Source organism: Sceloporus occidentalis, unplaced genomic scaffold (genome assembly GCF_023333645.1).
Source record: "Sceloporus occidentalis isolate IW3139 unplaced genomic scaffold, rSceOcc1.0.p SCAF_286, whole genome shotgun sequence".
NCBI lineage: Eukaryota > Metazoa > Chordata > Lepidosauria > Squamata > Phrynosomatidae > Sceloporus > Sceloporus occidentalis.
In genome coordinates, this window is record NW_028317266.1 from 202,408 (window position 1) to 230,167 (window position 27,760).

At 41.9% G+C, this 27,760-nt stretch overlaps 1 protein-coding gene across 1 annotated transcript in view; it reads right to left on the minus strand.

Annotated features, from left to right (window-relative positions):
- Positions 1–1,915: 1,915 nt before the first annotated feature.
- LOC149275456 (tubby-related protein 3-like) overlaps positions 1,916–27,760 on the minus strand; it is a 42,585-nt gene continuing 16,740 nt past the window's right edge. Inside the window, exons 5-7 of the mRNA XM_089504707.1 lie at positions 25,879–25,977; positions 25,587–25,758; positions 1,916–2,049 (exon numbers count right to left, since the gene is read on the minus strand). Of these exons, the coding sequence (XP_089360833.1) occupies positions 1,916–2,049; positions 25,587–25,758; positions 25,879–25,977 (405 nt within the window). The remainder of the gene's footprint in view (positions 2,050–25,586; positions 25,759–25,878; positions 25,978–27,760) is intronic.

Genomic DNA, 27,760 nt, shown 5'->3' on the forward strand with positions numbered 1-27,760 from the left:
AGAGTTTCAAGCTACTGTACCTTATGCAGACCAAGAGGGGACCCCATGTCCAGTGAAGTTATGGGCCCTTGGGTTGGCTGAGTGTGGTAGTGTGAGATGAGTGGGCTCTGTTTGAACAGGAATGTGGGGTGTTTAGGGAGTTCTGAGATTGGGTTCAAGTGTCAGCCCCAGTAAGAGACGTTCAGGAGGTGTTATGTGGGAGGATGTGACCTTCGATGAGCGCACATCGCATTTCAAGATCTGTCAGTCTAAGACTGATGTTTTGGGTAAGGGTGTGTGGGTAAGGTTGGGTTCAATAGAGGGCTTGGTCATTTTCCCGGAAGCAGCTTTGAGGGATTTTTGCATGGTTAAGAAGTGTAGGGGCCTCTTACTGCTGCATCAGGATGGTAAAATTGTGTTCAATTAGAGGGGATGTTCCAGAAGATCTTGGAGGTGCTGGAACTTATAGGGGGCATTTGTTCTGGATTGGGGAAGCAACAGAGGCAGGCACAACAGTCCTGTGCACTGTTCTTAACTTTAGGAAGAGCTTTAGGAACAATCAAAATAGCCTTTCATTTGCTGGCAGATAGACTTCAAGGCTTGCTTCCTCAAGATATTGGAGTGTGAAGGGTTAAGAAAGTGACTTTACGGAAGCTGCAATCTTTGTTGGGAAAATTAAACTTTGCCTGTTGGGTCATACTCATGATGCTCATTTTCTGTAGGTGTCCATAGCAACCTGCAGTATCAAAGCACCTCATGACTAAGGATGACTAAATTCCACAGAGGCGATTTAGCAGTCATTCTCCTAATCTTATTACAAAAGGCCGCTGTGGCTTGGTGCCATTGAATGTAACTCCGATATAGACTTGTTTACAAATGTGTCTGGTGCGCATAGATTTTGGGCCGCAATGAAAAATCTGACATTGTTGGAATTATTCCCTATATTGGTAGCAGCAAATTTACGGGCTGTTGGCTAACCATCAGCTATTGTTCCACTGTGATAATATGGCTGTGGTGTATCCTCTCACCTCTTTAACCTCTTCCCCTGTCATTTCTCTTTTAGCTCCTCAGGCTAGCAGATTGGGCAAATTGGTTAGTATACGGCAGGAGGGTTGCTTTCTCGAGACCTTGCAGGATCTAAGTCTGGGGTCGAATTTTGTATTCATGGTTTTAAAATCAACAAGTTTGGAAGGCTTTTAAAAGTATCCTTTAAGGAATGTGTGATGTGCCCCATGGAATGTTAAATGGAACATTTTACTTTATGGCCCAAAAAGCCCGCACGCTCCTGCCACATTTGTGGCCAATCCCGCATGCTCCCGCCACATTTGTGGCCAATCACGCCCACCTTCTTACCTGAAATGCAGAGTTCCCGCGCAGTCCCGCAAGGCTGCGTTCTCGCTGCTCCCTCACAGTGTCTCTTCTCTTGCTCCGCCCAGGAACAAGGCAGAGTCACGGGAAGTGATGTCACATCACGTGACTCCGTTTTGTTCCTGGGCGGAGCAAGAGAGGAGACACTGTAAGGGAGCAGCGAAAAGGCAGCCTTGCGGGACTGTGCTGGATTACCGGGACCCGCAGGTACAGTGCCTGACCGCCCACTCCCGTCCACAGCACCAGCAAGACCGCCCGCAAGTTTTTTGGCGGGACCCGCCTCCCAATGCAGTCCTCTGATGCACATGTTTTTTCCATTTGTAACTATTCAGAATACGGGACTGAACGATATTCTGAGTCATTAAAAGAAAGAGATCTGTACAGTCTGTGAAATGGAATGTGTTTTCAATCAAACTACCCTACAGCTTTGTGCCTACCCTCCAGTGTTTTCATTAACTATTCCATAAACCACACAAAATAATGCATTTTTGTTTTATTATATGTTAATTTTAATCAGTGAGGGCATTCACAAAAAGAAAGTAGATTTAAGAGCTATTGTTCCAATCAATTATTCACATGCTAATTTCCCATCAAAGCTGGATAATGCGATGGCAAAAGCTTGAACCGTGCACATAGGATACCTATAGTCCATGGTAAAAGTATCATCAGCTATGCGCCCAAACTGCATGATGATGTAATCAACTGTGAAATAAAAATGCAGAGATTAAAACCAAACTGAACATTTAATAAAATATTGAGACATACAATGTCACCATATTAAGCTTTTCCCTCATAATCAGTGTGTAGGAGGTGTAAGTGTGTGTTTGCCCACTAATACTTCCTCTTTTGCTGTCTGCTTGCTCTGAAAGCAGCATGAGGAAGTATTAGTGGAGAGGTCTGTGCTGGCAGTCAGGGAAGTCCAGGGATGGTCCTACTTGGGAAAAAACCACCCTTTTTTAGCTGTTAATTGCAATTACACATAATGCCCCAAGGTGTCTAGAATTACAAGGACTAAATGCAACATTTGCCTCTGATTGGATCATCTCTGTGCTCATTGTTTTCTATGTGGTATCAGTGAATGTGTAGCACAGTACCAATTTAATGTATACTATATGGACAAGTATTGGAAAACCTGACCATTAAACCATCAGGAACTTTGATGACATTACATTAATATGAAGTTGCCCCCCCCCTTTGCAGCTATATCAGATTCCACTCTTCTGGGAAGACCTTCCATAAGATTGTGGAATGTGTCAGTGGGAATTCTTGCCCATTCATCCAGTAGAGCATTTGTGAGGTCAGACATTGATGTTGGATTAGAAAGCCTGGCTCGCAATCTCCATTTCAGTTCATCCCGAAGATGTTAGATGGGGTTGAGGTTGGGGTTCTATGCGGTATAGTCAAGTTCTTCCACACCAAATTCAACCAAGCATAGCATTGTCCAAAATGTCTTGGTATGTCCCCTTCAGCATACCAAGACATTTTGGACAATGCTGTTTCCAACTTTGTGAGAACACTTTGGGGAAGGCCCTTTTCTATTCCAGCATGACTGTGCCCCAGTACACAAAAAGGTCCATAAAGACATGGTTGAGGGGACCAGCTTGATATTAATGTCTATGTATTTAGAATGGAATCACATAAAATTAGGTGTCCCAATACTTTTTCCATATAGTGATATAGTGTACTATCTGCCAATGTCTATTATAGTTTGGTGAATGTGTTTGCAAAATGCTGATTGGGACACTGTTTTACTAGGCATGGGTTCAGGCAAAATAACACAAAGTAGCACTTCAGGCAGAACATTCCCCCCATTCTTTTACATAGATGTAAAATATTTCGATCTAGCAGGATCAAGCAGTAAAGAAGCTACTCTACACTGATATCCCACATACTTATTCTAACACCATGAACTAACATCAAACACAGCCTAAAAATGTACATTGACACCTCCAAAAACAGACACACACAAGAACTGTACAGAGGCACTGGCTTGGGAAATCAACAGCCCTTTCTCTGTGAGGGCAGGCAGCCAGACACCACCACCCTGTCAGCTCTCTCCAGAGGCAGACTGGACTGGTGACAATGAAAAAGAGGGAAGACGAGGAGAAACAGGAGATATAGTGAGAAGAGGATATACTGAGAAATAGATGAGAAAATGGAGAGAGAGAGAGAGAGAGAGAGAGAGAGAGAGAGAAATTAGAATAAGGAGAGATGTGCACAAAGGGGAGACATACAGAGAAAGATGATATAGATAAATAGGAGGAGTGATAGAGATACATAGGAGAGATAAGATAGAAAGAGAAAAGGGTGAGATGAGAAAGAGAAAAGGAGTGAGTTAATGAGAGATGGCAAAAAAGGGGTGTCAGGCTCATCATATCTGGATGTTGGAGTCCAGAGCGCAGGAGTGTAAGAGCACATAGTGATAGAAACACTCTTCACAAACACAAGCGGAATGTTTGGTTATAGGTATATTAAACAAAGCAAAGCAGACATCTCACCATAAGCAGCAGAGTGGGAGGCAAATCATGTACACAGACTGCTGGGGAGTATGAAGGTAGAAAAGTCCAGGTAAGTATCTAAAAGGGTCTGGGACTGGTAGCAAGCAAAAGGGGGATATCCAGTAGGCAACCCAGGTCAAACAGGTAACAGGCTGGCAAAAGGGTAAATCCAAAAGGCAGTCCTGGTTAAAAAGGAAACAGGCAGGCAGGTAAATCCAATAGACAGATCCAGAGTCTGGCATGAACTTTGGTTCCAAAGAACTTAATGAACTCACCACTCTGTTACTGGGAGGCAGGGATATAAAGCCTGTTCATAAGGTCAGGTGTGAGTAGTCAAGGCTTCAGATGAGGGAGGCAGGGTAATAGCATAACCAAACACATCTGAACAGAAATACACAGCACATTATTATATACATAGCAATCTAAGGGTAAAAGTTTAACTATCCTCCAGTCAGGATAGAATCCCGACAAGGGGAAAGATAATGAAAAGTAGATGTAGGAAGAAAAGAGAAAGATAAAGAAAAGTGATGAGATAAAGAAAAAGGAAGAGATAAAGTGAAAGAGGAGTAAAGTGAAAGAGGAGTAAAGTGAAAGAGGAGTAAAGTGAAAGAGGAGTAAAGTGAAAGAGAAATAGTGGAGATGAGATAAAGAAACAGATGGATAATGAAAAGGTGGATCAAAGAAAAGGCAAAGCAAAAAACAGAACGGTAAGGATAATGAAAAAAGGGTGAGGTAATGAGAATGAAGAAGAGAGGAAATTTGGTTGGTAAGGAAGGAAAGAGAAAGCAAATATCTTAAATATTTGTTTTCCTTATGGTAAGATCAAGGAAGAATGGCTGTGCCCCTGCTGGCTGATGTTATGGAGCCGTTGCAACAAAGATGGGATTGGCACACAGGAAAAAGTGCTTATGCAATTAAATACAGTTAAAGAAGACAATGCCTCAGGGCCAGATTGTATACACTCAAGGTACTTAAGGAACTAAACCTATTATTTTTATCTTTGATGATTCTTTCAGTTCAGGTATATTGCTATCAGACTGGCAAAAGGCAAATGCGTTGCCCATTATTTAAAAAAGGATCAAAATCTCTGTTGCGCAGCTATAGGCCAGTGAGCTTGACATCTGTAGGGGGGGAATTATTTGAAATCATTGGTAAAAAATGAGAATGCAGATTTAGTGATGGATATTGAGCTGGGACAATGAGAAAAACAAACTTTGTGACTATACATGTTAAATGTTCATGTTTGAACCTTGCAGTCTTGAGAATCAGTGTATGTTTATCAACAACTTAATCTCCTGATAAAGAGTGAAGGTTATCTTTCTAGGGCCGAAGGCCGGCCTAAGAAAAAAAAATTGTTTATGACACTCATTACCTTTTACTCCTGAAAGTCAGACCAATGACAATTGATCATTATGGAGCCCTTATTAAAAGATATACAGTACTTTATAATCCTAGGTAGGCAGGTAGTTTTAGCGGTATTGAAAAGCTTTATAATGCAAACAAAAATATAGTTCTTACACAAGCCTAATTCTGAATATGACTTGTGTCTCAAGATAGATGGTCATTGGCTGGCCAACCTTGCAAACTACAATAGTGGAATAAAATATATTCTGACTAATAGATCCCCTCCCCAAATATCCCTGGGGTGTTGTTTTGAGGAACAAAACAGGAAAGTATAGCAGTATATTCAAGTCTGGTCGAGTACCTCAAAAGTTACAGATGAAGGCAAATAATTCCTAAACAAACAGTGTAAAATCACATTTAAATAAAGTAAGAATGTAAGACTTTGTAAGGAATAACAACGTAAAAGCAGATGGAGCAGTTTCATGGGACAGTGCAATACATGCAGATATGTAGATGGCTGATCTCATATCTAGTTACAACCACAATATACACAGGTCAATCCTTTGCACTCCAGCAGAGGTTACACATGAAAACACCCTTACTACATGGAAGGACTTTTTATGCATTTTATTTCAGGTGCAGGAAGATTTCAACCAGCTTTGAAAATTGGGGACCGAGACTGGATATCAAAAGTATGTGGTTACTTTTGGTAAAGGATACGAACAGACTTTTACAGATGAAATAATAAAATCTTTTTGCATAAAAACCCTAGTAGAAAATCACTTTAATTGCTAAAAGGCTGTTACTGAGAAATTGAGGGATCATTTTGCACTAAAGAAATACAAAAAATACCTGCTAATAACAATAGTTTTTTAGGAGACAAAACTGAACATCCTTCCAACATCATTTAATACGAATGTTGAAAAACAGTTAACTATCCTCTAAATTAAATAAACATTAAGAGCGAAGCATTTTATGTAACACTGTCTAGTAGTCCATCATTCACAACCATGAAATGAAATATCCAATTATACCACTAAACTGGTGTCACAACCCTGGGTTGCCAAGATCTGTTTGTTTTAATTATTGTGGTTCTTGTTTTTCCTTTTGTATCACCAGTGTCTCACATATCCTTTTGCCTGACTGGGTCCTGGCCATAATCCTCTGTTTTGTAGAGTTAACCCACAGGTGGTGTGGTTTGGAGAGGGAGCCTCCTATGGAACCACAGTTTCTGTGACTTCCAGAAGAGCGGGGTTCAGCCGGCACAGTTATGGAATGCACGCCCGTCTATATCACGGTCCGCCCCGGGGAAACTTTAAACTGCTACCGCTCGGGGTCCCAACAGCGGATCGTGGCGCTTTTTGGACAGAATATTCTAGGGACCCCGGGCTATCCATCGGTACCCCAGGATCACCGTCACTCCCTCGGATCAGCCCGAAAACAACGTTTTGGGGTTATACGGACATTACTGAGCCTGCTGGTGCCAGGCTGTCTGGGCAGGGCATTGGTATGTTAATGTGTGTCAGGGACTGGGTCCATACAAAGGACTATAATGACCCAGAGCGCCCAAAGAAGGTGTTCAGGAGTTATTGCGCAGTAGCGAAGTTGGACAGGGCCTGGTACAGGGCGACTGCATCTGCCTAGGGTTGTGCGGCCACATCGTCTAGTGCTGGAATCGGTTAACCCTTGCGGTTCCAGGAGGAAGCAAATAACAGCTGACGGGTGTACCCAGTCGGGGTACATGGCGTCCCATCACAACTGGGTAAACCTATCATCATAAAAGAAGAATGGTAGGTTGCTGTATCAGAAATACCCTATTTGCTTGATTATAAGATGACACTGATTATAAGAGGACCCCCCCCAAATTTGAATATTAATTTAGGAAAAAAAGAAAAAGCCTGAATATAATACTACCCTATAGGAAAAATGTTTTACTAATAAATATTAATTCACACTCTGCCCCCAGAAACTCCTTATACCCCCCTATATGTCACTCTGCCTCCCTGATATGCCACTCTGCCCCATAGATATGCTGTATACACCCCTATATGCCACTCTGCCTCCAGAAATCCCTTATACCCCCCATATGTCAAACTGACCAGATGCCAAAAAATTGTCCACCTCTCAAATGTAACCTTGTAGCCCCCAAACAAACAAACAAACATATCTATGGGTACTACAGATATGTGAGAGATCTGCAGTTCAGGTAAGGGGGTGGGTTTATGAGCAAGTATGTGTGATTAATGGAATGAATGAGTATTTAAATGTTTGTGAATGAGTGTGTGTGTGTGATAGCATGGATGTGTAAGGGGGGGGTGGTAGCATGGCATAGGGAGGCTGTAATCACACTCCTATCATCCCCAGTTTCCAGCATGTACTGGCTGCCTGGGCTTGATAGGAGTGTGATTGCTGTTAGCAGTTATATATATATATATAAATCTCCAGAAATGCCTTTTAACCCCCTATATGCCACTCTGCCCCATGATATGCCTTTTAACCCCCTATGTGCCAGAGTGGCATATAGGGGTATAAGGCATATCATGGGGCACAGTGAAAAAAACTTTTTTTCCTATAGGGAAGTCTTATATTCAGGCTTTTTCTTTTTTTCCTAAATTATTTAGATTTTGGGGAGTCATCTTATAATCAGGGTCATCTTATAATCGAGCAAATACGGTATTTTAACTATTTTTATTTTTTTCATTTTTTAAAAATGTATTTCAAATATTTTACTAATCACATTGTGATTAGAAAGCTGGGCTCCATTGACTTGCTGTCACGCGCGCCGCAGCGGCACGTACCTTTGGGGCACGCGGCGGCTCGTCCGTCACTGCAGCCGACGCCGTGTGCACGCGCCGTTGTCGTGGCTCCGCCCCTGCCGCGATCCGACGTCGGCAGGGTGTCACGCGCGCCGCCGCGGCATGTACCTTTTCTGGTTCGCGGCGGCTCACCCGTCACTGCCGCCGACGCCGTGTGGACGCGCCAGTGTCGCTGCTCCGCCTCCGCTGCGTCCCGACGTCGGCAGGGCAGCCCTGCCTCCACACTCTCGGCCGGGATCGCGCCTGCACGCCGAGGACATGCAGGCGCGTCCCCTCCTCGTACCGCCGGGACCGCGGGTATGACGCGTCGTAGGTCTGCCTCGGCCGCGACGACGTCACGCGACGGACGCAATGCACGCCACGCACGCAACGCCGTGGCCTGTATGTGAGTACCATCTCCTATTTAAGCCCCATTTGTTTCCACTGTCTTTACCCGTTCAAAGTGTTATGCTTTTTGGGTGTGCTGTTCCCTGCCATTTTCTCTATTGCCTTGTGTACCGACCTTTACCTGTTATTTGACCACAATTCTGCGCTGCCTGCCTACGACCCCGGACCTGTTTAACCGTTTATGCTTCTGATCTGCCTGCCTTGACCTCGGTTACGTTTGACCTTGCTGCCTGCCGTTGCCCTTGATCACGGACTGTTTACTGGACTTCTCTACGTCTACATATCTGCATAGTTGGATCCTCCTTCGCTACCTGACCCCGTGACACTTGCATGGTTGAATGCAGTACTTGTATTCAACCTGCACGGGAAGTTTACAAGAGACCCTCTTGTTTATTTTTTAATGGGCGCCACTATTTCACGAGAGGCAAAATCTTTTGTAGTAGCTCTCTGGAGTGGTCACAGTGTGTCCTGTGGTGGGTTTTTGGTGTCACAGAATGTAACACCATTTAAGCTTAGGAGCTGCATCTCAGCGACACCATGGCACACGACAGGGATGGCCTCTTTCCCCATTGCTGCTCGCCTTGGCCATGGAGCCTCCATCCGATCCGTACCTCCATTACAGTGGCCTAGTTGGATATGCTTCCTCCTGATATGGATTATCCTTGCCGCAAACTACTAGTACATGTCCTATTGGCAGCGAAAAGTTGTATTGTTAGGAGATAGAAAAATCAGTCCCCTCCTTCGTTACAGGAGGTCTTGTATTCCTTGTCCACCACTCGTACCTGTGAGCACATGGCTCATTCAGCGCTAAATACTTCACACATTTTGGGACCAATACTATCTTAGAGTCTATGGGGTACTTCTTCTGGATTCTTTATGCATAATTTGCACACCCCCTGGAATGTGAAAGCTACATGTTCCTTGTGATTGCCTTGGCTCCCCCTCTTACCTTCTTTCTTTCTTTATTTCCTTCCTGGAGAAATATCTGGTTTTCTTTTTCTGTACTCTTTCTTTTTATGCAAAATAAAAACAACTAATGGGGTAGCAGAGGCATTATTAAGCAATAATCCGCAACCACCAGACAAGCCCAGAGACACAGACATTTTTTAGCGCTGCAACCACTGCAAGGGGTTTTGGGTAGGCCTGTTCAAATTAGGTTTACATTTCTGTGGAAACAGCAAGTCTCTGAGCTTGTCTGGGGGTGGCAGACGAGACAGCTGTACAGTACATGAGTAGTGATCAGGCTTTTGCACCTTTGCAACTCTGTTTAAAGGCTGTCTAGTACAGCACACATTTGCTCCAAGGGGTCCATGTTTTAAAGTGGATATAGAGGCAAAAAGGTGATCATTGTTAACCTAAATTGCACCCACCTACCAAAATTCCCAATGTTTGACTGGGGGAGGTGGTGGGATTAGGAATGTGTTTTGTGTTTATTGCTTACTAACGCGGGTAAGGGTGTAGGGGGAGGATGTTCTTTTAAGATTCTATTGTGGGGAGGTATGGGTCTATTGTGGACCAAGGAGTTGTTTTCAGGGACTTGGGGTGTAACCTTTTGAATGTAATGCAAGTATGTTGTGTTTTTTCCTGTCCTGCAAACCACCTACTACCGTATTTGCTCGATTATAATCGGGGTCGTCTTATAATCAGAACTCAAATATGTCTGACTATGAGACGACTAAGATCCAGATCCCCCGCAGCTGAAGGGGACCTGGATCCTCCTGTCTCCCTCCCCCCGCCCCACTTACCGGTGCTTCTGAGTCCCCGGTGTGTAGCAGGGGCAGCGTGTAGATGTCTACGCGATTCGCGTAGACAACTTACGCTGCAGCTGGAAGGAGGTGTGGCTAGCAGCGTGGGCTGTCTGCGTCCATCGCGCAGACCTTCCCCGGCTGTCAGAGATCAGAGTTCCTGGCACCGGTACGGCACCGGTGCGGCACCGATCTCTGACAGCCGGGGAAGGTCTGCGCAATGGATGCAGACAACCCCCGCTGCTAGCCACACCTCCTTCCGGCTGCAGCGTAAGTTCTACACGCTGCCCCGGCTACATGACAGGGGAGTCAGAAGCACCGGTAAGTTGGGGGGTGGCGGGGGAGTGTTAAATGCGGGGCATAAGGCATTTCTGGAGGCAGAGTGCTCTAGGAAATGCCTTTTAACCCCCTTAATGCCACTTTGCCTCCAGAAATGCCTTTTTAACTCCCTATACGCCACTCTGTCTCCTGAAATGCCTTACACCTCCCTATATGCCACTCTGCCCCATAATATGCCTTTTAACCCCCCTAATGCCAGAGTGGCATGTAGGGGTATAAGGCATTTCTGGAGGCAGAGTGGCACATAGGGGGTCAAAAGGCATATCATGGGGCACAGTGCCATATAGGGGGTATAAGGCATTTCTGGGGCAGATGTGCATAACTGGGGGGGCAGGTTGGAAAATAGAAGGAAATAAAGCCAAAATATTTTTCTCAATCATAGCTTTTATTAAAAAAATAGTTTACATGAATTAACATTTACTGGTAAAACTTTTTTCCTATATGGTCGTCTTATATTCAGGCTTTTTCTTTTTTTTCCTAAATTAATATTCAGATTTGGGGGGTCGTCTTATAATCAGGGTCGTCTTATAATCGAGCAAATACGGTAGTTTTGTTGGAGGGGAAGGTGTTAGGGATAGCTGTTTAAAGGGACAGATATGTAAATGTAAATGTGAGGTAAGTGTTTCGGGTGAGTGAACTAAGTCGTAGGGATCGTAGTAAGGTGAGTTAAGAGAGGGAAAGAAGTAGTTTAATTGTGGTTGCTAATGATTATTTTTTATTATTTCATTTTATCAATTATGATGAATTACAATGCAGATGTTGCTTTAGAGACTTTCCTTGAGTCCCACCTGAGGGATGTACTGTGTGACTGTAGATTTAAAAAAAAAGATGTCCATGTGCAAGTCTGCCCAAGGCATTGTTTAAAAGCCATGTAGCACAGTGGTAGTGATGGGAAGTTCGGATCAGTAAAGTGAATCGGTTCATTTTGAGTGATTCATTGAAATGAACTGATTCATCTGAGGGCAGTGAAGATTAATCCTGTATTTAGTTATAAAAGTATAATTGTGTCAGTGTACTGTATACCGATGACTTGAATATGCTCTGAAGTCTGAATCAATGAACTGGTAGCTCAGAGTTGCCCTGAACGATTCTTTGAGTCAGTGAACTGATGAGCTATAACCTGACCTGTGATTCTGTGTGCTGTACAGATGACTCACTGTAGGATCCTATTACCAGTGCAGTCAATGATTCACAGACTGAACAGTTACAAATGAGTTGTTCAGTCTACTAAACTGATTCATCCGGTTCATTGAAAAGAATCGGACAACACTACACAGCAGACATGAGCTCTAAATGATGTATAAAGGAGGATTTAGAGGCAAAACGAGGTGTTTGCATATACCTATCGATAACCCCTTGCAATATAGCATTTCTGTGGAAAAAACAAGTCTTTAGGCTTGTCTGATGGATGCAAATTAGTGTTTGGCAATGTTTCCATATCTAATTCAAACACAGGAAGGGTATTAAACTACATTTTTGCTCTTGGAGGAGTAGGGCACCAAGCAGTCGCTTAAGAATAAGCAACCGCTCGGCGCCTCTCAGTCTCCTCCGCGAGGCCTCTGTCTCAGTGCCGGCATTTCAAGCTGAGTGTCAGAATATGACGTCATATTCCGGCGGTCAGCAGTGAACACCACGGCAGAGCAGCGAGACAGAGGCCTTGTGCTCCCACCGCAAGACTTCTGCAAAGTAAGTGATCTTCAAAGGGGGGAGAGGGTAGATTGAGAGAAGGGGAGAGGGGGTAGTAAGAATATTGAAATAAAGAGTTATAATGAGTGAGAGAATGAATATGTGGATGAATTGTGTGAATGAGTGAGAGAATTAATGAATCAATGTGTGGATGAATTGTGTGAATGAGTGGGAGAATTAATGAATTTGTGAGAATGCATTAATGAATATGTGTAAATGATTTGTGTGAATGAGTGAGAGAATAAATTATTGTGTGAATGAATTATGTGAATGAAAGTTTGAATTAGTGAGTGACTGTAAAAGTGTTTGTGTGTATCATAGATGTATAATTGTTTTATGGAAAGGCAAAGATGGCACAAGCAGGGTGTTTGAGCCTTGGGGACCAAGATGGCACAGGCAGGGTATTTATGGTGCAAAGATGGCACAGGTCGGGCTATTTAGGGACAATGTTGATTCATGCTGGGCTGTTTGGGCACAAAGATGGCAAGTCCTATGTGTATTATCTGGATGCTGTGTGGGCAGTGTGGACGCCAGGGCTGGCTTTGGGGTGTACAACCTTTGATCTATGCCTGTAATTTAGGGGCTTTTATCTATACCTTTTTCAACGGGTTCACCAAGAGAGCTGTAGTAACTCCCAGAGATCACCCACATGTATCCTCCTCTTGTCCCCGGAATCACTTCCAGCACCAGCCAGCATGCGCACCTTGGAACCCTGCTATGTGTACCCAATAAGTAGACACAACTACCTTGAATTGAGTACAGCAGGAATGAACAGTTTATTGTTGTAAAACATAGACTGATATAGCCACAGAACTTCATTAACATTAATTAACATTGATAAACAGGTAGACAACCCAACATTTAATCACCTTTAGCTACTGAATATCCCCCTGGTAGCCATCCTGTTAATGGGATTAGTTTAACAATGGAGTTTGGCAGCCAGGCTGGAGCCATCTCTGAGTACCTTGGGCTTCTGTATGACAGGTCATTCTGTCACACCTTTAATTCTGTTTTTATGTGAATTCCAATTGATCTATACCTGCAAAGCTGAGTTTGCGTGTTATTCTGTTGATCTATGTCTGCTATGCTATGTTGTAATGTATACCTACAAATCCTGTATTTGCATGTCTTATTTAGTTGACCAATACCTGCAGTGCTTTCTTCATGTGATTTCCAGTTGATCTATACCTGCAATGCTGTGTTTGTGTTATTTTGTTGATCTATACTTGCAATGCATTATTAATGCACTACCTTTCCATGCATTATTATTATATACCTGCAAATACAGGATTTGTATGTCTGATTTCTGATTCAATGTGGCATATATATATATCTATATATATAACGTATTTGCTCGATTACAAGACAAGGTTTTTTCCAGAAAATATCTGGAAAATACCCCTCGTCTTATAATCAGGGTCGTCTTAAAATCAGACCTCAAATAGGTCTGACTATGAGACTAAGATCCAGATCCCCCGCAGCACTGCAGGGGACCTGGATCCTCCTGACTTCCCCCCCACCGCTTCTGAGTCCCTGGTGTGTAGCCGGGGCAGCGAGACATCTAAGTGATTCGCACCTCCTTCCGGCTGCAGCGGAAGTTGCCTACGCGAATCGCGTAGACGTCTACCTGGTGCCCGGACAACACACCGGGAGTCAGAAGCATCGGTAAGTTTTTGTTTTTTTAGGGGAGGGGTGTTAAATGGGGGGCATAAGGCATTTCTGTAGGCAGAGTGCTCTATGAAATGCCTTTTAACCCCCTTAATGCCACTCTGCCTCCAGAAATGCCTTTTAACCCTCTATACGCCATCTGCCTCCTGAAATACCTCCCTATATGCCACTCTGCCCTATAATATGCCTTTTAACCCCCTAAATGTCAGAGTGGCATATAGGGGTATAAGGCATTTCTGGAGGCAGAGTGGCACATAGGGGGTCAAAAGGCATATCATGGGGCACAGTGGCATATAGAGGGTTAAAAGGCATATCATGGGGCACAGTGGCATTTAGAGGGTTAAAAGGCATATCATGGGGCACAGTGGCATATAGAGGGTTAAAAAGCATATCATGGGGCACAGTGGCATTTAGGGGGTATAAGGCATTTCTGGGGCAGAGTGGCAAGCCTGGGGGCAGATGTGCATAACTGGGGGGCCAGGTTGGAAAATAAAAGGAAATAAAAACTAAATATTTTTCTCAATCATAGCTTTTATTTAAAAAAATAGTTTACATGAATTAACATTTACTGGTCGTATACTCAGGCTTATATTCTACTTATATTCAGGCTTTTTCTTTTTTGTCTTAAATTAATATTCAGATTTTGGGGGGTCATCTTATAATCAGGGTCGTCTTATAACCGAGCAAATACGGTATATATATATATTGGCTGCAGTATCTAATATTAAAGAATGAAAACTAACTGCCAGTTCAGCTGTTATTTTGAAATCATATTTCAATCACGGTCTTTACTTCAAAGAGATAAGTACATATTATGTCTTTAAAAATGCATGTCTAACGCATATATGTATATATATATATATACCTGTGTGTGTGTAATCTCATGCGCTTCATTGTGTGTCCCTGAATGGCAGAAATAAAATGTGGTCACCCTACCTCCCTGGCTTTCATTGAAGCGCATATGTGTACGGGTTTGGAGTAGGTGGATTTTTCAGAAGACCGTTTAGGAAAGCACCAGTAGATTTTGGGGCTTGTTTCAATGTGATAAACAAAATGCATCAGGAGGGGGCAGGATTAGCGTATATAGGTAAAACAATTCCAGAATGTCCTCTTCTAAATAGAAACCATGCTATTCATCCACACATCATCTGTAAAAAGTGCCAAGTCATTTTTGAAGTAAAGCCGGCACAGATCAGCATCAGCCCTTATCTAGAGGTACAAATGCTAGCACCTATTTGTGAATCTTCACCACTTGAATTCTACATTCCCCGAAGCTATGAATACTATTTTCACCTGAATAACACATTACTATACTGAACTGAGGAAAAATTGTAAAATATATTTTGCAGGTTTTTCAATTAGATTTTGTAGATTTTTTTTTTTTAACCATACAAACCTGTGCTGTCCTTAGGACATATGATTTAAAAATGTTTGTGTATTACATTTAAGATCTAGTATGATGTCCTATTATGTATAGTGTTATAGATGTTGGTGCCATCTGGTGGCTATTTGCTGTAATCACCAGCCTTTAATACTTGAGCATCTTAGCCCTGCCTCACAGGAGTTGCATAATGCTGGAGGCTGTAAAGAGTTATGTATTTCCTTTCCTGCCCCTGTAGAAGATTGTGGGTAAGAGACGGCCATATTTTCTCACCACATGAGCTTGGAAGCTGGCACCTGGTCTCAATCCCTCCTCTTATGCAATCATCATCGGTAAGAGATAGGGTTTATGATTTCCTCAGTCACCTCACTGCTTTCAGTAGCTTTAGAGACACTTTATTTATGTTATATTTGTTATATTTCTGTATTAATAGTGGCCTATCACACTTGGTAACATGCTTTGTCAACTGTATTATTGTAATGGTGTATTATATTGATGTATTCTGTATTCTTACAGTTTGCATCATTCTGTTTTTTCCCTCAGTTTTACCCCATCCCTACGGCTGGTTAATAAAGCTACAGACTTCAACCTAGTCTCATTTATTGACTTGTAGGAGGGTGTTTAGCTGCCTGTTGAGCTCCACATAGACCCCTGGGGTATGTGTAGTGGTGACAGGACAATACCTATATCATACCTCCCAACATTTCAAAATGTGCAGGCTGCAGCTGCTGATCAGACGGCTGTGTGAGAGCCCCCCCCCCCCCAGCTGCGCCTGAGGTGGGTACGGATCACGTCTCACCCTTGGCCCCTGCAAATCGGGACAGTTTGGGGGCATGCTACGTATATATTTATTTTGTAAAATAGATAATATTACACTGTTAGTATATGTGTGGGATAAAGCTCAGAACTGTATATTGCCTCATCAATGAGGTTCACGTCATACCAATATATGCTTTATGTTTCCCTATTATTAATAGTGATTTAGATTAGTTAAAATTTTGTCTTTGGGATTATTCTTCACCGATATTGATCGTCATTAAAAATAACAAATTTGTGGGGTGGACCATATGTTCCTATATAAAACTTCCAACCTACCTGGCGCTCCACTCCCTATGATGTATATATGCTGGGTCTGGGAGCCCCATTTTAAAAAACACAGTCTCAAGGCCAAGTCAAACACCACCAATGTTTGATCACTCAAATGAACAAAATTACTAATCCTGAAGACAAATCTTTAAGAAGTTTGTGTTATACATTTTTAAATCAATATTTTAAGTGACGTGTCCTCCTTCCTGGTGTGACCTCTGTGGGGGTAGATTCTGTTAGGATAGGAGGGGCCTAGCCATTAGGGGTGGAGCTTCAGCCTCTGGACCTATTTAACCTCTGTTCTCACCACAGTTTTGTCTTGGTACAACACCATTTCTCCCTACACTCATGTGTTGACCCTGTTTGAACTCCCGCCTTTGACCTTGGCTTGACTTTGCATTACCCTGGCTATCTCCTGTCCTGCGACGTTTGGCCTCAGTGAACACCTGCTGCCTGCCTTGACCCTTGGACTGTCTCACTACGTGTGTGCTCTACCTTCTGGCTGTTACTGCTCTTGGAAAACAAAAAGGGCCACCTGCACGTGTGGATGTGATAATGAATATATATATATATATATACCCTACACGTTCTGCTGCTCCCAAAAAACACTCATCATAAGTGTTCAAAGAGTCAATGTATCAGAAGTAGGGGCTCATGAACATGTGGAGAAAAAAGTAAAAAATAATAGTGTAATAAATCCTGGTAAAGAAATAGTATGTAAGTATTAGTTGCACTCACAAAAGTGATTAGAAAGCCAGCTCATCAAACAAGATTATGGTGTCTTCTTTAGGGTCTGTAATATAGATGAAAGACAACAAATAGTGCAATAAAAATTGGTAATGATTTAATAAAGTAGAATAAATCACAAACAAGTTGGCATAACAACTAAGTCATGCATAAGCGCGGTAGGAGAATTTCCTCCAAAGTAGAAGAAGATCAATAAAATGTCCGTATGCAAAGTCCGTAAGTCCGTAGTTAAAATTCTGTATATGTCTCAACGCGTTTCGCCGAACGAGTGTCGGCTTCCTCAGGAGAAATCAAGGTAAGTCTGATACTATACTATACTGATACTTACATACTATTTCTTTACCAGGATTTATTACACTATTATTTTTTACTTTTTTCTCCACATGTTCATGCGCCCCTACTTCTGATACATTGTTACTGCTCTTGGTCTACCTGGCCCTCGTGGCCCTACACCCTTACCATACCCCTGAAAACCAGGTTCTGTGCAATTCATAAACATTAAGTATATCTCTCCCAGCATGGGATTATGCATTTTGCACTCAGTGACTATAATAACATGTATCTAACTATGTTTACTACCTTATACTGTCTTTATGTGTCCTCAAGATTTTAAAATACTTGTTATTTCAAAAATGTGTTGCAGAAACCAAATCATCAGCTACAGAAGTAAACTGCAAGGTGAAAAGGCCAGTGATACCTGCACCCTTTTGACAAAAAAGAGATGCTTTTATAGTTTAAACTTTTAACAGGTCAGCTTCTGCAGACATTAAGCAGAATGTATCTTTATTTCTGGTGGGTTTTCTTTTAAAATCGAAGTGGTTTAGTGTCACCTTCTCTTGAATATATTATATAAGCCAGTATCAACACCATCCAGTGTGTGATCTTGATGTTGTCCTACAGTGTCCTTATAAAATATGCCTGATACCAACTGGGTGGACAAAGCATATTGCATAATTGATCGTGCTTACACAGGCTCTATCAGCAGTCAGAGTGTTCTCATTTTTTACAATTTTATCGACCAGGCCTGCATCCCTCCAGAAATGGACAGTAATGTCCGCCGTTAGAGGAGGAGGCTCAGAACCGGCTTAAAGTCAATCAAGGGAGCGGGAGGTCTGTTAATGTTGCAACTGTGGTATGTTTCGGGATTTGCTGTCATATCCGGGCACACAACACTGAAGCCACGCCCACCGCCTTCCACGCTCAATACACCGGAATGAGACAGAAGAAAAGCCAAGAGGAGGAGGAAAAGGAGCTGTAGCGGGAAAAGTGACAGTGACAGAGGAAAGCTAAAAAAAACATTCAGTGAGAGTGAATGTCTGGCTCAATGTTTAGTCATAGGCGTTATGCTGTACCGCCGTCAATGTTTGCCTCAGTATATAAGGATAACATTTATGCTGTACCCCCGTCAACGTGTGCCTCAGTATATAATGATAAGTTATGTTGTACCCCTGTCAATGTCTGTGCCAGTATATTATGATAGAAACTATGCAGTTTTAAAGTGTGTGTGTGTGTGTGGGAGGGAGGGATGCCACATACAGGATCCACCCCAGGTGCCAAATACTCTAGGTACGCCCCTGGCAGGACACAGCACTTTATTAAGCAGAGTTACGTACTGCATTAGCCAAATCGCTTCTGGGTCAGGTGACCAGATTTTTTTAAATGAATTCTGGGGAAATTTTGGGGGGCAAATGGCAAAAAACTATTTTATAAGCAGTATATTTGGTATATGTTTATGAAGTGATTGTATGATTTATACGTTATTTATAGACTTGTGCATTCGTTTTCGTTGTTCAAACCGAATACTGAAGAAGCGAACATGGCGGCAGAACGTACACGAAGACACACAGAACAAAGATTCTTAGTTTCTTCATGTTCGTCTTCGTTTCTGCGGCGTGCCCGCCAATGTTTAGAAAGAAGAGGAGGGACATTGATTGAGTGAGCGGATCTTCATTTGTCCAATCAGTTAACTCTTGTGACATCATGCTGAGGGCTTGTCCAATGTTTGTGCTCCCTTTTTTGAAACGGGAAACAGCCTTTATAAGAGCAGAGCTTGCATGAGATCCATTAATGTTCGCTGTGACTGCTTTTGCAACACTGCTGTGCTGCATCAGAGCATTACAGAGAGAGGAGAGATTGTTCTGTGTGAGACTGTTAATAGCCTCAGCCTGCCATTTCTCACAGTGTACTTTACTGAAGTAGGATTTTTTTCAGTGCTTTTGTGAAACTGTCAACTGTATAGTGCTGTTGACCTAACAGTTTGCTGCACACAGTGCCTCATTGGCACTGTAGTGCCCTGGGGCTGACCATCCCCACTGCCTACTGCTTGCCTACTGTCTTCCCTAAGTTTTTAAAATAATTATTAAAACTTGATTTTGTAATTTCAGTTCCGGACAGGCAGTCAATAAGTTAGTTAAGCTGAACTCTTGGTATTATAATATTAATTAAAAATATAATTTAATAGTAATATAATATATAAATATCAATCATAGTATACTAGTGTAGACGACTATAAGTGTGTTCATTAATTATAATTCATAATAATACTATAATTCATTTTAGCTAGCTAAATTAGCTGTATTATATTAGCTTAGTGTGCTTGAGCTATTCTGTCAGGTAGAAGATAGAGTTAATTTATTCCACATAAAGATTAATCAGTCCACTACTACCCTTAAGCTTAAACTAGAAGTTGATCATTAATTATTAATTATATTAACATAAGAAATCCCTAATAATTATTATTAATTACTTAGTTGCAGGGGTGTACATAGAGTATTTGGCACCTGGGGCGGATCCTGTATGTGGCACCCCACACACACACTTTAAAACTGCATAGTTTCTATCGTTATAGACTGGCACAGACATTGACGGTGGTACAGCATAACACCTATCACTATATACTGATGCAGACAGCCACAGCAATCACTCAGCCTCAGCTAACAGCAATCACAGTCCTATCATGTCCAGGTTCTAGCATGTACTGGTTGTCTGGGCATGATAGGAGTGTGATTGCTGTCAGCAATTATATATATATATTAATATTGTTATTATTATTGTTCACATGTGAACCCAGCACTGGAGGCATAGAATCAAACATACAAATCCCGTATTTACAAGTATACAATAATAATGTATGGAAATAGATCAACTGGAAATCACATAAAACTCAGCAATAAAAGGTAGAGATACAGGCATAGATGATAGGTTGCACAACCCAAAGCCAGCCCTGGCGTCCACACTGCCCACATAGAACCTGACCAGCACCCAGATTACACACATAGGACCTGCCATCTTTGTCCCCAAACAGCCTAGCATGAGTCAACTTTGTCCTCAAACAGCCCGGCCTGTGCCATCTTTGTCCCATAACCACCCTGCCTGTGTCATCTTGGTCCCCAAGGCTCAAACATCCTGCTTGTGCCATCTTTGCCTTTCCACAAATCAATTATACATCTATCATACAAACACTTTTACAGTCACTTACCAATTCACACTTTCATTCACATAATTTCAATCATTTATTCTCTCACTCATTCACACAAATTTTCCACATATTCATTTATTCTCTCACTCATTCTCACTGTTCATTAATGCATTCTCACAAACTCATTAATTATCTCCCTCATTCAGACAATTCATCCACACATTCATTCATTCTCTCACTCATTCTCACAATGCATCCACACATTCATTTATTCTCTCACTCATTCTCACTGTTTATTTCAATATACTTACTACCCTCTTTCTCACTATCTACCTTTCCCCCTTTTCTACCCCCTTCTCACCATCTACCCCACTCTCCCTCGCTTCTCACTATCTACCCCCCTCCCTTCTCACTCTCACTGAATGCTTTCCTACCTTTCCTCTGTCACTTTTCTCCTTACAGCAGTCAGCTCCTTTTCCTCCTCTTCGCTCCTCTTCTGTCTACTTCCGGTTCAGAGGGCACGGACGGCGGAGGGCACGGACGGCGGTGGGCGCGACTTCAGTGGATTGTCTGACAACAATCCCTGGCGCACAGCAGCAGTTGCCACACGCATCGCAAGTTGGTACCCCCCTGATGAGTGGTACCGGGTGCGGACCGCCCCCCCTGCCCCCCCACTAGGTACGCTACTGCTTAGTTGATAGTTAATAATTTTTAATTTTAAAGTTAAGCTAATCTTACTAGTACTGGTGCTGCAGTGCTTTAGTTTGTGCTTTGTGTTAGCAACAGCAAGAGACAAAGTAATTTTTTCTTCTTAATATTAATTAATAATTATTACATTTCATTTGTTTTGCTCACCTCAGTCCATCAGTGAAGTGAACTTGTTGGGCTAGTGAGTCCAGCCGCATAAGTGCTGCGTGTTTTTTTGTTTAGCAAGAAGTGAAGCTAACTGTTTTGCTGTTAAATTTAATTTTCTATTTTTTAAAAAAAAAGAAAGATTGACTGTATGACAACTGTACGATACAAAGCTTTAACCCCTTCAGGACCATGTTTTTTTTTGTGGGGGGGGGTTTACCATGTGTGCGCTAAAAGACCAGAGCCGTTGTTGTGTTTTTGCTATGTCTTTCTTCAACTGTAATTTCTCTCTCTCAATTATATTGTTTTTTTCAGCACAAGTAGGGATTTCTTTTGAAATAATAATTATATATATATATATACTAATCAATTAGTATGAAAAATATCTAAAAATGTGGGGGAAATTGGAAATGGAAAAAAAAACTCCAAAAGTGTATTTAGGTATTTGTCCTGTTGTTGGAAACACCTCATATGCGTGGTATTTACGCTTCTTTTGGCACTTACAGTGTTAAATATGAATGACGCGCATCGCTGTTTCTAAACAAACATTTTTTTTAAATGTGGTATGCTGGGAGTTGCGCCCCGATAGTGGCCAGAAAAAGAAAAACTGCTAAACAAAAGTACATATTTTTTGAAAGACGACATCCCAAAGTATTTTACTTGGGGCATTTTAACCATTTTAGTGCCAGTCTGTCCTAAACATTGCAGTTAAAAATAAATGTTTTTCATTTATAAAAAAACAAAACATTCTATCCAAACACAGTATTTCAGTATTTTTTTGTCCCTGGGTACATGAAATTATTGAAACAACTTGTGATTTGTATTTAGAAACACAGGAATACCCCATATGGGTAGGGCATGTCTCTTTGGCACTGCGGGTTCAAAATTGGAACAGATCAGTTTGCTGGATCCAGGTCTCATGTATACATCTCATATTTCATTTTAACCCCATAAACTATATATTTCCAAAAACTAGACAGCTCAAGGAATCTAGTTAAGGGCGTATTGGGCTGCCCCATGTAGCTGATTCCACACCGGCACCTTCCAAATTTAGGCAAAAAATAAAAATAAAAAAATAAAAATATATATATATATATATCACATCCACATGCAGTTTCATGTTTATATTTCTTAGTGGATATGTGAAAGAACAAAATAGGTCTTGACTTGTGTTCAGTAACAGCCCCCCCAAGTGATAAGTCATGTTTCTCAGATATTGTGGAGTCAAAATTGGAACGTGCGTATTTCAAATTATTTTTTTAACCCCTTAAGGACAATAGGGGTTATTACTCGTAGTATATTGTGGGACAATGGCTCTTTTAAAATTTTTCAGTGTTGCTGTTTAGCTGTGATTTTCTTCTTTCTCATTTCGTGCTCCCACACATATTATATATTGTTTTTTTCAGGACAAACTGGGCTTTCTTTAGATACCATTAATTTTATCATATCATCTAATTTACTATAACAAAAATGATAAAACATGGGTATTTTTTGTTAAAAATATTACTTTTTCTAACTTTTTAAACAAAAAACTTTTACTCATCTGCAAAAACTAATGAAAAAGCCTGCTAAATAGATTCTACTATTTGTCCTGAGTTTAGAAATACCCAATGTTTTTATGTTTTTTTGCTTTTGTTCTGCACGTTATGGGGCAATAAGTAGAGGTAGCGTTTTGCTATTTCAAAACCTTTTTTTCCAAATCTGGTAATTCTTCCCCCCATGTGCCATTTCGGGTATCTTTGAAGCCGGCCAATGCAATTTACCCCATCAAATCATATATTTTTAAAAACTAGACATCCCAAGGTATTTGAAATGCTGGTATTTTAACCCTTTGCATGCACTAAGTCTACCACTAGCCTTTGTCAAACTTTATGGTAGTAAAATTTTTTGGTATTTTTTTCATACACGTTGTACTTCAGGTATAAACTTGTCGAACAACACCCCAATATGTGTTCAGTAACATCTCCTGAGCGCAGTGATACCCCACATGCATGGGTTTGTTGGGTTATTTGGGAGGTAAAAGGCTGCCTTTGTGAGGTGTGTATTTTTATGCCATTTAGACATCTGGTCCTACTGCCCCCATGACCCATATTTGGGACATCTTGGAACTCGGCCAATTCAATTTACCCCATCCACTCATGCATTTTTTAATACGAGACACCCTATGGGCATTTGTAATGCCAATATTTTAACTCTTTCCATGCTGGAATTTTTGTAAAGATAAAGAATTTTGGGACTTGCTTATTAAAAACTTGCTTATTAAAAACTTTTTTTTTGGTGACAGTGGGGATTTTTACATGTTACCATATTTAAAAAAAAAAAAAACAATTTAAATTTTTAATTTTTTTTTACTAATCACTGATTAGTGAGCTGGGCTCCATTGACCTTGCATGGTTGGATGCAGTACCTGCATTCAACCTGCAGGAGGAGCTGGAGAGTTCTCAAGAGGGTCTGGATAGACCCTCTGTGAACTCATATCTATTGTTAATGCCATCCTGTGAATGACGGCAACGTCATTTACAGGATGGCACTTGTGGTTGCTCTTTGGAGCAATCACAAGGCGATCGGAGGTCGGGGGGGTTGTGTTGCTACATGCCTCGATATCGAGGCATGTCAGCAACACAGTTTATGCTAGAAAGCTGTTTTAGTCCGGGGAGGGCTGCCGAGGGCCTCAATTGTGAGGCTTCAGTGGATGCTGCAAAGCCGCCGATCGCAGCGAAAACGGCGATGCAGCTATTTAACGGCAGCCTGTACATGTTAAATACTTCTTTATCAGATGAGTTGTAAGTGACAAGTTTAGGCCACTGACATCTATCAGGGAGACCGATCAATAATCAGTGAATTAAAATGTCACTGAAAAGTGATCAGTTAATAATTATATATTTTTTATTAATAATTTGTGTGTTTTATTCATAATTACACTAGATGACCCCTCTCTTTTTCTAGGGCAGAGTCATCCAGGGGCTGCCATAATCACTCCTATTGGCCAGGAGTGATCTGATAATCATCAGCCCACTTTTGAGGGGGTTAACACTGCATTGAAGGGGTTAACACTGCATGATTGCTCTTAACAGAGCAATTGGGCAGCAGGGGAGGGTGGGGGCTGGTCTCCACACTCATGTGGGGACCGAAGAACCCTTCCTCCCTGTTCCACCCTTCCTCCCTGTTCCGGCAGCTGCGACACAATCTCCGGTACGCCGGCAATTGCAGGGAGGAGTCTCTTTGATCACTCCTGTAGGAATGATCAAAAGGCTTGTGGGGGCTATTTTTTGGCAGACCAGCAGCAGCAGAGCCCCATACAAAACGGGTATTAACCCCTAAAATGCTGGCATTGAAGGGGTTAACGATGCACTGTCGCTCTTATGGAGTGATCAGGCAGCAGGGGATAACGGTGATTGCGTTTTGAGCCTATAGAATCGCTCCGTGGGAGTGATCGAAGGCTCGGGGCGGGGTTCGGGGTGTCTGTGCTGGTCTGCCCATACACCTGGGAAGACAGCAGCAGCACCCCCCACGATCAACATGATTGTGGCGAAGTGGGGGCATTTTTTGGGGATGACATACCTGATACTTCCCAGTCCTGGGAAGCACCAGGTACATCCCGGTCACGAAGGAAGAGAGCTTGGAAAGTAAATTTTCCCCAATGGTAAAGGTAGTTTCTCCCCCCTGGCTGCGTCTGTTTGCGCTGTGGCAATGCCTGCTACCTCCGCCGGAGTAGCCAGCTTATGCTAGGGCCTGGTGTTTGAGCTCTAAAAGTCTGCTCCCAAACGTCATGGACTGCTTATGGAAGCTTCGTCCTGGGGGTGAAACAGGTGAGCGGGTCGTCAATTGCTCACTCATTCACCTTTTCCGTTTCCAGTGCTTCTTTTGCTGGTGGTGGTGCCAGTGTGTTTTGCCTCCTTTTTTGTTTTCTTGGGAAATCATGGCAGCCCTCCACACCTATTTGTCTACAGTGGTATATTAACCATTTCAGCTGAAGAGATATTGTGTATGCATTACTTACGTATTTCACAATTGTATATGCATATTACGTTAAAATTTACATTTCAATATTTGGGGGGAGTGGATTTTTTTTTTAAATTATTGCAAACCATGTTTTAGTACGTAACAAATCCCTACCTACTTACATGTATGTAATAGTTCTTGCACTCGTCCCCTCTGTAAGATCTTTAGTAGTGGACCAAAGTCATTAAAACATGTAAGCCTGGAGCCATTGCTACCTGATTTATGTATTAGATAAACAGCACTTAAAAAACATTTTCTTAATTTACTTACGGTCATCAGCATGCACTATCTGGAAGTTCTTGATAGAAGGTTGTGTAACACGTCCATGAAAGTTCAGCACATAAGACTGTGTTTCGTCATTCCATACAGGACTTTTGTTGTGTAATTCAATCAAATTATCCTTGTTCTTGTTCTGCCATCTTTGAAGAATTCCATCATTATCCTGGCAAAAGGTGTTCACAAAAAGGTACATTTTTTCAGCTCATATCCACCAAAATAGGCAGATGTCCCTTACTATGTAACCCATTTTCTAAATTCCTCTATATTTAGTTGAAAAACTCACATTTCGAGGACGAATAGGGACCCTTTCACAGTCTTCATCCATCCCTGGGATTAGAACTGTCATCCTCCTTGGACCTTTAAATCCTAAAACATTTGTTTCCTGCAACAGAGTGGTTAAGGAATGGATTGGCTGACATCAACAAATTATACTGATCAGAAGATTTATGATCATTTTTTTGTGTTCTGTTATGGTAATGCATTCCAAAGTAGACAGGATGCTATCAGGGGTGCTCCTGGTAAAGTATGAGAGGTGTTTGTACATAAAGACTGCACTTTTTATTTATAAAGTAGAGGTAAATGTGTGAAAATTTACCACAAGAAAATATTGGTTAACCCACTCCTACATACGGTATCCTACATGAATAAAATCCCACTGAAACATTGTCGCCTCTGCTTCAGTGTCCTCAAATTGCAATTGCCCCTATCAAGAAAGACAACATTATGCCCCTAATTTCAAGGACAAGTATGGAGTTCAGCAATATGTGTTTGAGTCTGGGTATGTAAGTGAGTGTGACTGTGTGTGGGTGAATCTATGTGTGTGTATCTGCATATCTTAGTGTGTGTATGGTAGTTGTTTGTGTATCTTAGTGTGTAAGTATGTTAGTGTGGGTTTTATGTGTCTGGGTATGTTAGTGTGTGACAATTAGTTAGTTGAATCAATTCTATCAACTATAAGATGAGGTTTTTTTTCCAAAGCAAATTGCTCTGAAAAATACCCCTCGTTTTATAATTCGACCTCAAATAGAGGTTGGATAATAACACTAAGATCCAGCTCGACTGCACTGCTGCAGGAGACCTGGATCTTCCTCTCTGCCAGCCGGTGGGGCATATCTTGGGGCAGAGTGGCAAATAAAAACAAGAAATGCATTTTTCTCAATCATAGTTTTTTATTAAATGTGAAAAAATAGTTTACATGAATATTTACTACTAAAACCTTTTTAAGTATTAAAACCTAGTTTGAGAAATATTGTGTTTGGATTCTTGTACCTTTAAAATCTAGTTTTTATTATGTCAGTAAAATAAGAAGGCAATTAGAGAAATGCCATTGTGATAGAGATGGGTAATGGCACGTTGATGTAAATCTTTTTATTCTGATGTTTGTTTTTAACACCCAGTTTGTTCATTACATCATTTTAAATAAATGAAAAATCTGCATATTTTTTTTTATCCGATTAATCCATTAATCTAAAAAATTGTTAGTTGCAGCCCTAATGTAAGTGTGTGTGTATATGGGGGGGGGGGCGGGCAGAATGCATTTCAATCCCCTATATGCTACTCTGCCTCTAGAAATGCCTTTTAACCCCCTATATGCCACTCTGCCTCCAGAAATTCCTTATACCCCCTATATGCCACTCTGCCTCCATGAAATGCCTTACAGCCCTATATGCCACTCTGGCATATAGGAGGTTAAAACGCATATCATGGGACAGAGTGGCATATAGGGGGGTATAAGGCATTTCTGGAGGCAGCGTGGCATATAGGAGGTTAAAAGGCATTTCTAGAGGCAGAGTGGCATATAGGGGGTTAAAACGCATATCATGCGACACTGCCTCCAGAAAAGCCTTATGTCCCCATATGACATCCCCCCCCCCCGACTTACCACTTCTTCTAACTCCCTGGTGTCTGGTGGGGGCAGCGGGTGGAGGCTGTTCATAAAATTAAAGGGGCCGGCATGCACGCAACGCGCCGCCCAATGGCCGTGCCTTGGCTCTTCTGTGCTGAGGAACGGCCATTGGGCGGCACGGTGCGTGCACGCCAGCCCCTTTAATTTCATTAGGAGCCGGCTTTCAATCCCGCTCGTTTTGCTTTGAATGTTGTTCTGCCGGCTGCCCGGCCCACGTACCTGCCGGACCACTGGGACATTTCCTGGTGTCCCGGTAGGT